Below are 17,548 nucleotides of genomic sequence, written 5' to 3' on the forward strand. Positions count from 1 at the left end.
AAGAGAAAAAATATATATATATATATATATATATATATATATATATAAAATATTAAAGAAATTACCTGCAGGTGGGGAGAGGTGGCGGTGTTATCATCATAGTAATGATCTTTGAAGAGTAACTTCTTGTTCTTCTTCTTGTTGTTGTTGGTTTTGTTTTGCGATATTCCTGCATTATTATTATTATGGAGATTTGCCTGGAGCTGCTTATGATCAAAATGATATAGTGGAGGAGGGCCTGAGGATGCGTCCGAAACCATAGACAGATCATCATCATCTTCATTCTTATTATTATATATTAATAACTTTGAAGAAGATGAATTTGAGACATCTTCCTCATCATCATCTAGATACATGGTCCAACCAGACTCACAACCACTACCACCACCACCACCACCGTCTCCGCCGCGGCTAATATTATTATTGCATTCTGATGACCTCCAGCTGCTACTGTTCATCCTACTTCTTCTTCTTCTTATTCTATATATTGAAAGAGAAAGAAATAAATTAAACAATCACATGCAAATCCTACATCACTATATATATATATATATTAATATATACTAATATGTTTGTCCTTATTTATTTGTGAATCAAATCAAAACTGCCAGTTGTCCCTATGACTGTGTCTTTTTTATACTTACTTAATAAACAAATATTCTAATTAACTCTTATTTTCCCCTATTCTAAACCAAAGTTAATGACTATTGGAGCATTATAATAAATTTAAATTATTAGAATAATGTTGAGCAGTGTTTATTTTGAGGAGAGTGATATTTCTTTTTATGATAATTTTTTTTTTAAAAAAAGTATTAATATATATTGATAAAATAATCTATTTAAAAAAAAATAAGGTATCAATTTTCACGAAAAACAAAGTAGATAAGAGTAAACAATAATAGGATTAGACTCTCTCACACATGCACACATTTATGTTGCAATAAAAATGCCAGATCACCTAGCTGTTCAAGCCACACATTTTAAAATAATTATTTAAAATTCATCTTATGTATTTTGCTGTTTTTTATGCTCAAATAACTTGATCATCTTTCCGTATTAAGAATTAAGTTTAATTACTAGTAAATTTAAAATAACATTCTAAAGAATTTTAATGCACATGAAAGAACACGAGCTACAATAATTGTTTTGAGTTAAATATAAAACAATTAATAGATGAAAAAAATAAGATATAATTCAAAATTTTGTCATAACATAAAATATATTAAAATAGAATTACAAGTATTTTTTTATATATTTTAAAATAAAAGTACATATTAAGTATAGTACTTTCAATTACAATAAATATAAATAGTCTAATATTAATTGAAATGAAATTTAAACATGAATAACAGTACTATTATAATTATTTCATCAAACATTCATAATTTTTGAAATAAAATTATTATTTTCCTGATCCATTTTTTTAATTTTTGTTTTTCAAGAAGCTATAGAGTATCAGAAATTTCGAATAAGAACTATAATATTTATATAGATGATAAATTTTAATAAATATATTTTTTATTTCTAAATATTATAATTAATTGCATATATAAATAATATGAAACAAACAAAATACAATTTAAATTGTAACATAGGCTTAATATGAGAAAGGATCCAATTCTTTTCCAACTTATAATATGAGCCATTTTACTTTATAAACCTTTGTATTGAATAAATTGAAATGAACAAGTTACTAATAAATTGAGATAAAATTATTGATATTATTTTTATAGAAAGCGGTGTAAACCTTGATAATAAAATCCAAAAGAAACAAGGAATATGGATAAATTATAAATAGTATTTGTTTTATAAAATTTAATTAAAAGATTAATAAACTGGAGTTTATTTGAAGTGTATTAATTGAAAATATTTTAAAATAATTTATCAACCCATCAAGCCAATCACTTTTTAATTATATTATTTAAATTTCTAAATCTATAAAACTAGAATATTAAAATAAAAATAAAAATATTTAAAATAATATTTTGATTTAAGTAAAAGGGTAATTATTATGTATATATTAACATCATCACACACCAAAAATTAATAATAATAATAATAATTATTATTATTATTTAATAAATTAGTATGACACTTCAGTTATGACTTGCTTTTATTTAAAATGTTTTAAATAAAATTATATTTAATATTTTAAAAATCATAATTTTTTACTATAAGATCTTTTCATTCAAAATGTCAATTATAAAAATAAATATAAGTTACTAAGATACCTCAAATAATAAAAGCTTCTTAGCCTAATCTATGAAGTGTTTCCTTAATTGAAATGAGAGAAGTGGGGGATCGAGTTGTCTACCTTCTTAAGGTTATAATAATAATAATAATAATAATAATAATAATAAAAATGACATGAAAGTGAAATCAAAGCATCAATAATGCATGGGTAAGGAGACATTAATTAATTAGTGATTGAACCCACAATTAATTAAGGTTGATTATCGGGTTTGTTATTGTTTTTTTAAACAAAGGTCAATTTTCTTATATTATTATTATTACAAAAAAAAAAAATATAAATAATTAGAAAATGTTTGAAATTGAGGTCTCCCTTTTAACTTATTCTGACTGAAAAGGGTCCTAGTGCTCTAAATCTCATGTGCCATTGATGCCTCCAATGTCCTTTTTATTTCTTCTCGCCAACACAAGATTATGCACATTTTCCACCACAAATATTTATTTTAAGGTACAACTCAAATAAATAAATTAGGTGACAAAATTAATTAATTCACAGTAGTGTTGTCGATCGATATCAGATCATACAAAGATAGAGCTGTGTTTTTCTTTTCTTTTTTTGTTGTTTACTTGTGTGAAGAGAGTCCATATTTGGTTAGGCTAGCTTGTATCAATTTATTTAATTTTTGCTCCTTTATTTGATTCAGATTAGATAGAAAATGTTTTCAAAATAGCCAATTATTCTCCAATTTAATTGGATTGTCATTAGAATATAGTAGTTAGTATTGAATACGGATAAAAAAAAAAAAATTTGGAGTTAGGTTGAACTTCAAAAGAAGTTAGTTTGGGCTTAAAATATTTTTTTGGGTGAGTTTGAAAAATGAAAGAGAAAAATTAAGCAAATATTTTATCAAATAATGAGTTATATCGAAAAATTAGGAAATTAAAAAATAATTTGAAGTAGCGTGACTTCATGTATAATCTTACTTTAACTTAAAACGTTTTTAGTGAGAATCGGACTCGTGACATTTGATCTTTTAGAAACCATTTTTGTTAGTGAGAATCGGACTCGTGACATTTGATCTTTTAGAAACCATTTTTGTCACTTGAACTATTTTAGTGATTTTTTTTTTTGAAATGTTGAAAATTAGTATGATCATTCATAGTCATGACCTCCATTTCAACCTAAATAATTCTAAATGATAATCGAAATTGTAAACTTTGATTTCTTAAAACTACTATTGAATTGGTGTTCTAAACACTTAAGCTATTTTACTGGATTTTTTTAGTTTGAAAAAATATTTTTTAAATATTTTTTATCAAATAAAATTTATTTAAGAAAAAATATTTTTTTTTTTGATAGTATAATAAAAATAATATTTTGTATCTATTTATTACATACACAAAATTTATCTTATTCAATCAATATTTTGTACCAATTACAAATAATATAACATAATTGTGATTATTGAATAACAAAAACTAAAAAAAAATATTTAAGAGAAATGGTACGGGAAAGACTCCCCACGTGTCACGTCATGTAAATTTTTTAATTTTTATAAAAAGTAAGAAATTTGACAAAATTAGTGCGTTGTTTCTCTCCCCTTCCTTTTCCCATCATTTCCGATTTTCATTCTATGTACTCTATTCTTCGTTCTATTCGACTATCGTTCTTCAATCTTAATCAAAAGTATAGGTTGTGTTCGTTTCGCAAACGCCATTTCAAAGATGATAAACTCATTCATTATACTCAACTATTTTTTTTCATGTATTGAGTGATGTTATCCAACTTACGACTTTCTGTGATGTTTAGGAATCACATAAACAAATTGTGCACTTTATGCATCAAAGAAGAACGAAGCGAAGAAGAGTAAACAATGAAGAGGAAGTTGTCTGATAAAGTTGAAAGGTAACAAACGAGATTTAGCAGTGTTTTAGTTAGAACTATTGTATAAGTTTAATGAATGTGTTCTGTTCAAATATCCACCTACAAACGTTTAGAATAGTCTTAAAACATTTCAGAAACATTTTTAAACTATGTTGAATTTGTTTATCTAACATTGTAAACACGTATATAATATTATGAAAATGTCATTCTCAAAAAAAAACAAAAATATCATGTTTTGAGACATGTATAAAATTGGGTTGTCTTGTTCTGAAAATGCCGATGTAATTCGATTTTGAACTATCAATTTTTACTCTGTTTTGAGTTAGTATTAAGTTGAACAATGCAAAAACATATTAGTATTGTGTATAAGACGTCGTTTTGATATTGTTTATTTAAGTTTCCAACTATTAGTAGCTTAAGACTGAGATGTCATGTTCTCAAAATTGAAATATCATGTTCTTAAAATTAGAATGTCATGTTTTTTCATTATTATATGAAGATGTGCAAATCTCTTTTTTTAAAATGTCTAATCGTGCAAATCTCTTTTTTTAAAATGTCTAATCGTGCAAATCTCTTTTTTTGCAGTGTGAAAATATCTAAGAGGAAGTTTTTTTCACCTCCTCTTTTTTCATGAAACAAAAAAAGCAAGGAAACTAGTTATTATAAACATCTGAACTTCGCCAAAAAGTCTTAAAAACTCGTTCGAGAACTCTCGGACGTTCAGAAAGAAGTTGTAAAGGCCATCGGTTTCGGCTCCCTTATGTCATTGGGTATCTCAAATGCCCTTTCAAACTATCCCGTCACCTCATAAGAAATTCGATGCAAGAAGGAGTGCTCTAATTATGAGCAACATGGAGACATTAAGAATCGATGAAGAGAATATGCGATGTGACGTCGAAATAACATAATTGATTGGGCAGAACTCTAATGGACCCGAAGTACCTCCAAATGTTGAGGGCGAGGAGAAGATGGTGGGGAGTGATAATAGAGGAGCTTAACAACTATCTCAATGACAAAGAAAATTATAGCAAATACAGATGCGGATGGCGACTTCAAACACGACTTTGTTGTATATGTCGTCTCCAGCTTTCTATAAACTGTTTGGAATTAATTAAAATAATTCCATAATAAACTTAAATCATAAACTATAATACCCTAGATCTTCATTCTTTGTTCTTAAGATATGAAAGACAAAAACGGAATATATATACTTGGATCTTTAGACATGATTAGATGAGATGGTCTTCTAAAAGGGCAGAAATCCTTTAGCCTTATTTCTCCGATGATAAAGATTCAGAGAGGGAGAGCTTGTGATAAAAATAAGTTCATTCTTATTTTTTATTAACCAACCTCTCTTTTATAACTTCTTCTGCCTTTTGGGAACCATAACCGTCATAACTGCCTCATTACGCTAATTTCTAATTTGGCCCCTCATCAAATTAGAAATACCGTAAGGTATCCACAATTTAACATTCATAACAATAACGTCCTTAAGTCAAATCCCAAACATCCTTAAATCACATAATAATCCATTTAAATATATAAATGTCCCTTTGAATTCTAACATAAACAACACAAAATTCACGATGCAACTTAAAAACTTACAAAAACAACTTCAATACATTTCATGCAAAACACTTGAACATACCTAACGCAGATTTGCAGGATTGAATATCTTCCTAAATCAAAATAGTTCGTAGTTTTCACAACATGACAGGTTAGTTTTGTTAATATGACAACACAGTTTTGAAAACATGATAACGTTGTTTTGAGAACATAACATGCATGTTTTAAGTTTAAGCATTCTACCAACTTACATAAACACTTTCAAAACGTTGAAGAAAGACATTTAACATTTCTAACACACAGATTGTCAATTTCTAAATCAAATGTCTACATTTTTAAAAAATTGAACAAAAAAATTACTAGATTCTGACATACCTATTAACGTATAATTATGTGTTTGCTTCATGCAAGATAGATCCCCAAAACCCTAGAGCGAAAGAGCTCGGTGTCGTTGAAAGTTAAAGGAAGGATATTCTTCTTCACGTCGGCAGAGATGTGAATACGGAGCAAGAGAACTCGGAGACGGCTTTACCGAGATGGTGAAAACGGGAGATTGCGTCACACTTTTTGAGAAATCTAGATAAATCGCAGGTGACGAAGGAGAATGCGACGAGGAAAGGCGAGATAGAGAGAAGGCTAGATTTTATCAAAATCGCAATTGGAAAAGGGAATGAAACTGGGAAGAGACAGACTAGTTTTATTGTTGGGGGAGTCCTCCCTATAAGAGGAGTGTTAGGTGAAAGAATTTGAGAGAGAGAATGAGGTGTAACCACATCACTAGTTGGAAAAATGATAAAGGGTGAGAAGAGAGATAAAATTTATTATTTTTTTAATAAATCAAATTGCGGTCAAATCATTCTCTCTCTCCCAAATTCTCTTTCTTAATCATAATTTATTTCTCGTCTATTATGATATTTAATTATGTTTGTATGTAAAATAATATTATTTAATCATAATAACAAATTTATTTGAGGTTGTAGTGGACTTAGTTTAATCAAATATATAAAAATATTTACCTACCAAATTTTTATTTGTCAAATCTTTTAAAAATAATAATACCAATGTATTAATTTTCCAGTGCTTAATCTGTTAAATGTGGGAAAAAAAATTCTTACGAAGTCTTTAACAAAAAATTATATTTGAATCTTCAATTTTTTATTATACTAAATTCAGTTCAAATTTCATAAATTTCAATTAAGTATATATTTTTATGAATATAAATAAGTATATCTTTTTATGAGTACGTTAGATTTTAATTATGCTTTGAGCAAAATGAGTATGCATTCTATTGAGATTTGAGAGGAAATGTCATACCATTGAATTGTGTAAAAAATATTAAGGTAATTAAAACACGTGATTAATTGATTGATAAATATATAAATTAATCAATAAACATGAATGGGTAGATATGAAATTGAATTTGAATAATAAATAATGTTAGTAATTATTAATTGAAAGATGACAAGAAAAAGAGAAAGAAAAGTCAAATATTTCAACTCTCTTTTCTCATACCTTTATAATTAATTTTCTTGATGCACCAAAACAAAGTCAAATACCACGTGACGCCCTCTTTCACTGTGACCATGTTAAATTAAAACTTGTTTATTTCAAATAATTTGTCCCTACAAATTTTAAGGGGATCCACGAATCGGATTAGATTTAATTTTTAACAAATTTAAATTCAATTTATTAACTAGTTATACTCAATTAAAAATATATAAAATAGAATGATTAACTAAATTATTTTATATATATATATTAATTTAATTTCTACATTTTCATCTAATAATAAAATATGTTTAATATATATATATTTTAGTGTGATCAAATTTTCTTAGTTATATTTGAATAGATTATATATCTAACCTTAGATATATTTATTTATTTATTTATTTTATATTAGGAACTAGTTTAATTAGTTTGACGTGTCTCTTTTATCACGTTTTTTTTCAAGCATCCAATCAATTAATTTATCAACAAAAATATTAATATTATTTACTTTATTTTTATAATTTTTAAATTCAAAATAATAATATATTTAATTAATTAAAATTTTAAAAAAAATCATCTCAAGAGATTTTTCTTTAAGAAAATAAAGAAAATGTAAAATTTCAAATAAGATTATTTTGTCATGCATGCCACGACTTATACTTATTTAATCGTATTCCACCTGCTAGCTTTTGGGAATTATCGCCTATAGAAGCTATGTCAATGAAGGCCTTATTAATGGTAATTAATTACTGTATAATATATATATATATAAACTATAATAAAGGCCTTACAAACAAGAAATTAAACAACAATAGTCTTATTATTGTACGTACGTAATAATTAGTTTCATTCAATTAATTTATTTTTTCTCGTTATTTCTTATCTAAATGAATTTCTATTTTATATATATTATTATCGTGGATTAGTTTGATCAAGAATATTAAATATGTTGGTTATGAGTTAGGACTTACAACTGTTAGAGATTTTATTTTATTTTCTGCAAGGAATGAAGTTGGAAAGAATAATGGTTTGCATTCTAATTCTCTAGTCTTTTAGTCTTTGTGCCACCCACTAGTCTCGGTCCCTCGGTTTAGGTAAAATCTTGATCTAATTGTAAAACTGGTAAATGTATAATTTACTAGTTTAATTTAGAAAATATTAGTTATATACTATTATTATTTATATTTATAATTAAATATTTTATATCTAACCAATTTTCAAAATTATATATTTAAATATAAAATTAATTAAAATTTGATAATAAGTAAACAACATTAAAACAAAATTATATTTATAAATTAATTATATTAATTTACTTTTTTGAATAAATAATAATAAGTAAATAACGACAACAAAATTATATTTATAAAATTAAGTATATTAATTTATTTATTTGAATAAATAATAACTTTTTCTAATTTATAAATATATATTTGATTTTTAAGGTAAAATTATATTAAGTCGAAAAATTGAAATTCTTTATAAATTCGTAAAATCGTAAAATATTATTATTGTTAAAGATCCCATTCCGACCACGATACGTGAAATCGTCCTGCGCCATGTGGATTGAAATTGTTCGGAAATTTAAATTAGTAAAAGTTTATCTATTTAATAATTGACAATCAGACTTGTTCATTTTATTTAAAATCATAAAATTTTAATATTTTAAGAGTTGAATCAAAATTTTAATATATATATATATATATATATGTGAACTCTAATTAATTTCATATAAAAGAAACATTGGTGGCCTATCTTAAAATAAATGAAAAGATAATATACAAACAGGTTAGGGTTTACAAAAGACCCAAAAATTGGCCCATTTAATGAATAAGTTACATGAAAAACATAAAAAGAAAAAAAAAGAGCTCGATCCAAATTAGTTAAATCCATTTAGACTCTATAGATTATATATTTTTTATTAGTATAAATGATTTTATTTTAAAATGTTATAAAAATATTATCTAAGTTAAATTTAGATAAATTTTGAACAAACTAAACTTTTATATTATAAATTATGTTATTTGATTTTTTTTAAAAACAAAATAAATTTTTATCTACAAGTTATCACTAGTTTAATTAATAATATTTGAACTCAAAACTTAATAATTAATATTTTTATAAATAAACTAATAATGATAATTTTAATTTATACTAGATGATAAATTAAATATTTTAATTAATTATTGATCTTCAAATCTTTTATAACTTTAAAATATCATTTAATTATTAGTAATGTATATGAGTAAACTCTCTTTTTAAGTAAAAAAAGAATTCATTCAAGTAGGATTTTACTAGTTAAACTTGGTTTAGCAAATTCTGGGTTTGAAAATAATGGGATAGTGGGCTTTAAGAAAAGGGTCATTTCCCTACACATATCCAGATTGACCTAAATTACAATTAATGTCAAAATGAAATAATATATAATAACATCAGAAGAAATATTAATGATTTACATCAAGTCCTTGCAAGTATTATTATTATTGAAACTTCATATATATAATCCTAAAATGGGTAATTATTTATGTTCTATAATAAAATTAAAATTAATATATATTTTATTTCTGCATCTCTACTACAAAGAGGCCACCACCATTTTTCTTTGCCCTCCCCCCTTCTATAATCTCATAAATCTGATTGTACCCCTCACACGTGTACACTCATGGACACGAGTCTCCTGCACACGCGCGACAATCAAAACCTAAAGGAAAGAGAAGGAGATTAAAATGGCTTCTGCATATACATGAAAATATCCTGAAGCGGCGACAGCTGATTATTGCTCTGGAATTGCGTCGAGTCTATTATGTAATTGTTGTTGTTGTTGTTATTATTAAACTGGTACTGCTGGCCGTATTGGTAATTCTTCTCCCACTCCGCCATCTTCGGCGCACTTTCCACCTCCCTTTCGCACGGTGACAGCACCTGCTCCGAGCAACTCGACTCGGTATGGAGCTTCGGCACTGAGTCCGATGTCTCTAGATAAGCCAACTCGTTCATCACTCCACCGGAAACCTCCGCTGCCGGTGGTGCCGGAAACTGGGATCGGATTATGCTGCATGATCCAACCCCCAACCTCGCTCCCGCCGCTTGCGGTGGATATTGTTGGTTTGATATTATTATGGGCTTTTTCTCCTCGCTCATATCAATTGTTGGGCTGCTGCTGATAAACTTGCGGCCCATTACTAGCCCATTATTATTCTTCTCAATAGCCCCTTTCTTGTTGTATAAACGGCAAAGCACCCAATCGTCCAACTGCATAACAAAACATACATATTCAACAATTTCCTTATCTTTGCTGACCTCAGAAAAATAAATAAATAAATAATTAAAGAGATAAGGAGGAATATTCTTCTAAGATTAGAAAACTATGTCCACAAGCTTGTTAGTATTATCTAAACAATATGAAGCCGCCGCCCGCGCCGCCTAACTTAAAGAGATGGGTCGAGTGTGGCCCAACTATTAATTTCCACCTCTTCTTTTTAATACTTTATTATTACCCTTATGCCACCGCACCATACTGATAGCAGGCGGCGGACTATTCTAGACACTTCTAAAAGACATGCGGACACGTGGACGTCGAAAAAATTGACACATATGAGGGGAGGGGAGGGTATGTTTGTAATTTGACTTACCCGGAGGCTATTACTGTTCTTCTTCCGGGCAGAACGGTCAACGTCGGCCAACCTGTATTCATGCATGATCCAGTTGGTTTTCTCTCCCTTGGGAGCTTTTCCGGCATAAAAGACAAGAGCTTTCTTGATTCCCACCGGTTTCGGATGTCCGATCGGTTTGTCGGCTCCGGTCGCCTTCCAATAACCGGAACCCGCCGCCCGGTTAGGCCTTGAACCGTTGGGATATTTCCGATCCCTAGGAGAAAAGAAGTACCACTCTTTCTCTCCGTACAAAGCCAGACCTGTATTTATAAGAATCAAGATCGATCAAATTAAATCAATCAATTAATTAAAGAAGAAGGAAGGAAGGATGAATGAATGAATTACCGGGGAGGTCCCAAGGGTCGTATTTGTAGAGATCGATCTCAGCAATGATGGAGACTGAAATCGGCTGCGACGCGCATCTACGGCAGAGGTAGTGAATGACAAGCTCTTCATCCGTTGGATGGAAACGGAAACCAGGAGGAAAGTTCAAATCTTGAGCCATGGATTTGTTTGTCTGTGTCTAGAATAGAATAGAGAAGAGAAGAGAAGGAGAGTCTTGAAAGTTAAACCAAGAGGGAGAGAATGGGGATATATAGGATAGGAATAATTAGGATAGGAATAGAGTAGTAGGGGTATTTTTGTTAATTGTTATCGAGAAAACAAGAGACGTGGTTTCTGGAATACACGTGGGTGGGTGATAACGTTATTTGGGGGGGACACGTGTCGTACGCATAACTCGAGCTGAGTGCATGTCGATAGACCCCTCCTCATACGGGCTCTAAAACTGTCATTGCTTGCGCCATCTATTTTGGACGGACTTATCAAGACTCGAATCGGCTCGCCCAGTTCTAATCTAGCCTAGGCTAGGCTAAGCTCTCACACAGTCATCTTCATCGCACTTTTTTTTTCTTTTTTTCTTTTTTTTTTGGAAATTTCTTGAAAACTAAAGCCGACAATTTGACGGTGGGCTTAGGCACACGTCATCATCGCATATAAACACGTCTGGTGAGGCCAAAAAACTGGGTGGGTCATTTAAGATTTACTCATATTAATATTTTTTATTTTAATATCAATCAAAATCATTATTTTTCAATATGTACGATAAAATTTAAGCCACGTATATATAAAATAATATTATAAATTAAATAAAAAAAAGTATCTTATTCATTTTCAAATCCCATATAAAATAGTAAAAGATAAATGATAAAAAAAAAAGAAAAAAAAAAAGGGTAATTTACTAAGTTGGGAGAGAGTATAAAAAAAAATACATTAATTGAAAAAGAAAAAAAGTATTTTATTTGTTCAATCCATTATAATGCGCCTAATTATTTATTTTCTCATTTACTTACCCAAATTTCTCTTGATAATTAATATATATATTTTAATGTCACGTTATTTCCTCATAATCATATATATATATATATATATTTCTTAATCTCGTATTCAACTAGAGAGATGAATATCCCTAATTTCCTTGAAAGGTTCTGAGTTCGAGCCCATGAGATAAAAAGTTATGAGCCTAGTTAAATTGTTAAGTGTGTTTGCGGGGTATATGTTTAACCCATTGTCTAATTTTTTTTATATATATTTTTTATTATTATTATTACTATCATAAATATTATTTTTTTTATTTTTTGAGAGATTCTAGTTCGAGCTCGTCATGCAGAAAATTATGCGTCTAGTTAAATGATTAACTAATGATTAAGTTTGTTGGCGGCTATGTGTTTAATGTGACCACTTTTTATATATATATTTTTTATTATTATAAATATTAATTTTTATTTATTTTGCTATATAAATATAATAAGTATTGTTCCGTTGTTTACTCAAATTTGTTTTACTATGATTAAATGAAATTGTTTTTAAATATTTTATTATTTAATTAAGTGATCATTCAAATTATTTACTAAATTATCTTATAGTGGAATAATCATAAATTATATATTTGACCATCATTATAAAGATAAAATGTCCATTAATTAACCGAAATTTTTGAAAAGAGTAACCCATATATAAGGTTAATTAAATAAGGTTCAAGTCTTTATATATATATTTATATAAAGGTCAGCAATCTTTAGTGAAGTGATTTTAATTTATTGTCCGCAACTATAAATAAGGTAATAAAGTAAGAAAAATTATTTTTGAGAATTACAAAGTATGAAAGATAAAATTATATTGAAATATACTCTTCTATCCTATACCTATGACTTCTTATGTTATGTAAAATCAAATTTATCCCACTAATTAAAATAGTTTAAGTGATAAATTAAAGTGGTTTATAAAGGGATTAAAATTTACGAATTTTATTTTTACTTAATTTCTTTTAAATAAAAATCAAACTATTGACTTTTGGGTGTTAGGTTAGTTTTCTATAATAAGAAAAATTTAGGCACCACTAAATTATAATATGCTTTACCTTAAAAGGGATAGATCGAGTGATATGTCCATTTAGTCTTTTATAAACTAAAATTTGTTTATACACAAAGAGTAATTAAAATAAAAAATCACCTAGAAGTAATTACAAAATTCTAGAAACTAATGATCTATATATAGATTTTACACATGGTATGATTTAGAATTTAGAAAAATGAAAAAATAATATATTGAATTTGTCCTTATATATATTATGTATATTCTATAAACATTAAACATTAAATTCTTAACTTTGCTTTTGTATTATTATACTCGATTTCTTATCAAGTTAAATTTCGTATCGTTTATTGTACGAAGACGTCCTTCATTCTCTTGTGTTTTAATGTGGTAGTGTATATAGACAATGGGATTAAGGCACAAAAGGAGATCTAACAATACAAAATTTAACATGATAAGTAAATGAGTATAAAAGTAATATGGTAATGACGTAATTACATTGTGTTAGATGTTGAAAGGCAACAAAATTTAGCAAACTCAAAAGACAAAATTTGCATGATAGGTATGAGTTCCTAGTCCTTACCATACTTTGACATTAATTGACATAACTAAGGGCTCGTTTGGTAGATGTTATTTAAATAATTTGGAAAGAAAAAAAATGGATGATTTGTGATGATTTTAAGAAGATAAGAATGTTTTTTTTTTTAAATGACATAAAATTTATTAATTTTAAATAGAGAATATTTTAATATTTTAATTAATAAATTGAGTGATTTAATAGATTAGAGAATGTGAAATAATGTTTGATTTTTTTTAATTATTTAAATAACCAAAAACCGAAAAAGGTATAAGTAGATGATGATGGATTGATCCCTAACAATACATACATTGCATAGAAATAAATTCTTCACTAATTTTTAGGTTTGTAGATATATCACAAAACATTATGATTAATTGCCCCAATTAATATGGAAGTTTGCTTCATGTTTAATTCTCTTATGATCATCTAAATATAGGGGTTACAGTAGGGCAGGGCAGGCTCTATATTGAGTTCATTAGGTCTCAATATTGGAACAACATCGTTAACATGAACACTACTTTAATTTGGTGATTAATTAATGTGAGTATGATTTTTTTTACTTTTTGTTTTTATTTTTCCACTTCCCCTATATATGCTCTATTTTGTTCTAAATACTCGATTAGGTACAGTTAATTAGGTAGATTTGGAATTTTTCGGTTAACTAAGTCGTTTGCCATCCCATTACTCATGTCTCGAAATCTTCATCTTTAACATTCTATTTATTTATTTACAAAAGGGGTCTAATTAGGTTATCTAGATCTGGTAAGGTGTTTCCGGATGAGATCAATCAAAGTGTGGACTTGATGGCGAGGAATAGCTTCCGATTTTGACTCATCATGAACTTTGTTGAGTTTATTGAGTTTTGGTGTTTCTATTCTTCTTTCTTTGAGGGTTCGGATAGTGAAATTATGTTTGATGTTGGTTTTGATTAAATTATAATAAGACGTCATAAAGGTAGATGTCCAAACTTGTGTGAAGATAATTCTGAATTCAAAATTTCAGTCTTTGTGAACATTTTAAACAATGATTATAGAGTTGACATGATCTATTTTTTAGGATTTACACATCCTTAACATTAAACCAAAGGTTAAGGACATTCACTTATCTTGGTCTTTCTCAATAAATTGGTTAGTTGAAAAAGCTTAATCATGTCAAAGGGATATTTTATTATTATTATTATTTATTAAAATGTTCCATGCATATAATTAATGACAAATGAAATAGTTTAAGCATTGGATAAAATGATTCTAATAATCAATATTCCTGGGTACTTTAATCAAAAATATTTTCTCCTGTGATCTTCATATATTCTATGATATTATATAACCATCAGTGGAAGGAACTTGACAGTAGGGTTATTAATAATGTTAATATTGATAATGTTTTGGTGGAATACTAGTTTAATTAATCAAGTACATATTAAATATAATAAATGAAAAATTGAAAAATGACAGTTATAAATTGTATTAACTTATTCCAAAAAATTAAATTATGACAGGGTATTTTTCCATTGATTTTCATATGACAAAGAATGTGTGTTTTGGGTACTTGTAATATAATATTAACTGAAAAGTTATTAAGATATCATTAAATTTATCAATGTTAAATAAAGTGGGTAGTCTATTTGATTATATATACTAAACTAAATAAGCTGTAAATTGATCATTGAATAAGCTAGAATAAAAGTAGTTTGATTAAGACATGAAGGTCGACGTCCAATCAATTGGTGATATAGAGATAATGAAACAGATAAAATATGAAATTAATGATCATCCATTTTTAAGGGAATTATTGTGATTCTCCAATAATAGTAATTTTATCTTGTTATTATAAGCACAATATCAAATAAAACAGAAAATCTCCAAAATATTAGTAAATGTCTCATTCAAATCCTGGTGTAGCTCACCCCTAGAAATCAATAAAGAAAATAAAAATAATAATAATCAAAAACATCAAGAAATTACATCTCACAACTCAAAACAGAAGAAGTCGACTTACATTTTTGATTATTTACTTATTAGTTTATTCTTCATTTTTATGCACAGCTGGGTCCATACATTTGTCATATTTAATGTAACAATATAGCTTAGGATTGACACATTTCTGTGCATATAAATTACATTTCACACCTTTGCTTCTTCTTAATATTATAAAAATAAAAATTATCACTAGTTGGTCATTTGTTTTGCTTTTTTTATTTCTTTGGTAACTTTTGATATATTTTATTTTCCTTGCAAACGTTTGCTAATATCAAGTTGCTCGCTGATAATTTATTAAAAAATTTAAAAAAGAAATATTTTAAAATATTCATTAAAATAGGTAGAAGTTGTCACCTCCAGTTTTAAATAAACTAAAATGATTTTCTTACGAATAAAAATATAAACAAAATAAATTTAATAAAAAATTATAATAATATGTATTCAATATTTAATTATTTTAATAAATCACAGATAATATATTAATATAAAAAAATACACTTTCAATACACATTTTATTCACTTCGGTAAAACAACTCATCTTCTCACATATCTTATTACATTTTTTTTTCCTAATGAACCTCTTATCTCGTGACTTTATACTTTCACATTAGATATTTAAATATTTTATTCATATTTTTAACATTTAGTAGTGTGACTTCACTATTTGTTTAATCAAATATTTGATTAATATTTTTTAATCATTTTCAATTTTTATCGATCTTTTATTCATCTTAAACCACGTTCCAATCATATTTGGTTTAAGAGTTATACTTTTATATATATTCACTCTTATCCCTTCTTACACGTATGAATAACTTCATAAATTAATTGAGTTTGTTTGGTTTGGGAACTAAAATTCTACACACTTTGGTATATTAAAAAATATTTATGGAAAGTAATATTTAAAAAAGGTGATTTTTTTTAAGACATGATTTTTTTATTAATATATAATAATAATAATAATAAAAATAAATAATTATATATATATATATAATATTTTAATATTTTAGTTAATAAAACAGAAAATTAATTAAAAAATAAACAAAATTATATTTTATTATGATTGAATTTAAAAACATAACAAAAAATAATTAGAATTACAATCTACGACTATGACATATGTCAACATGGTATTCAACTCCTGTCATATATATATATATTATTTTGACGAGACCCTACCAATTTTAAAATGCGTTCGTTGACCAATTCATATTTTTTTTTTATGAAATTGTCTCTGTAGCGAGACGCAAACGAATGTCATGTGAAAAGTCTACAATGCCCTCTGAAAAGTCCAAAATCGCGAGACGCAACCCCGGTTGCGAGAAGCAACCAACATTCGCGAGATGCAACCGGCAATCGCGAAACGATTTTTTATTTATTTTGAAAAGTCCACACAAAAAAAAATTTGCGTCTCGCGATTGCCGGTTGCGTCTCGCGAATGTCGGTAATTTCTCGCAACCGGGGTTGCGTCTCGTAATTGTGGACTTTTCACATGACATCCGGTTGCGTCTCGCGACAGAGATAATTTCATTAAAAAAAATATGAAGTGGTTACCCGCACATTTAAAATTATGCGCTAGTCACCAACTCATTTTATCAAATTTTCATATATATATATATATATATATATATATATAACGGTTCTTTTAACATAAATATATATGCAAATTAAAGTTGATCGGATAGGAATATTCTATCATTTCTAGAAAATAAAATTAAAAGTAATAATATGGGGAGCGAAAAAATTGTAGCGAATGAGGTAGACTTGACCACGGTTCGAATTCGAACGAATTCGAATCGAATTTATTCGAATTCGAATTTATCAAAACATT

The 17,548-nt window shown here is 27.2% G+C and overlaps 1 protein-coding gene across 1 annotated transcript; it reads right to left on the reverse strand.

Moving 5' to 3' along the window:
• Positions 1-9,670: 9,670 nt before the first annotated feature.
• On the reverse strand, positions 9,671-11,327 carry LOC124932260 (NAC domain-containing protein 2-like). Its single transcript, XM_047472877.1, has 3 exons — positions 11,131-11,327; positions 10,765-11,045; positions 9,671-10,384 (listed from the first exon to the last, which is right to left on the reverse strand). Exons 1-3 carry the CDS (start codon positions 11,288-11,290, stop codon positions 9,854-9,856), a joined length of 972 nt encoding a protein of 323 aa, XP_047328833.1. The 5' UTR covers positions 11,291-11,327; the 3' UTR covers positions 9,671-9,853.
• Between the last annotated feature and the right edge of the window lie 6,221 nt (positions 11,328-17,548).

This window comes from Impatiens glandulifera, chromosome 3, assembly GCF_907164915.1.
Source record: "Impatiens glandulifera chromosome 3, dImpGla2.1, whole genome shotgun sequence".
NCBI lineage: Eukaryota > Viridiplantae > Streptophyta > Magnoliopsida > Ericales > Balsaminaceae > Impatiens > Impatiens glandulifera.

Bases quoted from the DNA above. Each gene is read 5' to 3' on its own strand.
- LOC124932260 (XM_047472877.1), bottom strand. From the start codon at position 11,290: ATGGCTCAAGATTTGAACTTTCCTCCTGGTTTCCGTTTCCATCCAACG. The intron at 11,046-11,130 runs GTAATTCATTCA...TTATAAATACAG, and splicing joins CGACCCTTGGGACCTCCCCG to GTCTGGCTTTGTACGGAGAG. The intron at 10,385-10,764 runs GTAAGTCAAATT...TTTGTTATGCAG, and splicing joins AGAACAGTAATAGCCTCCGG to TTGGACGATTGGGTGCTTTG.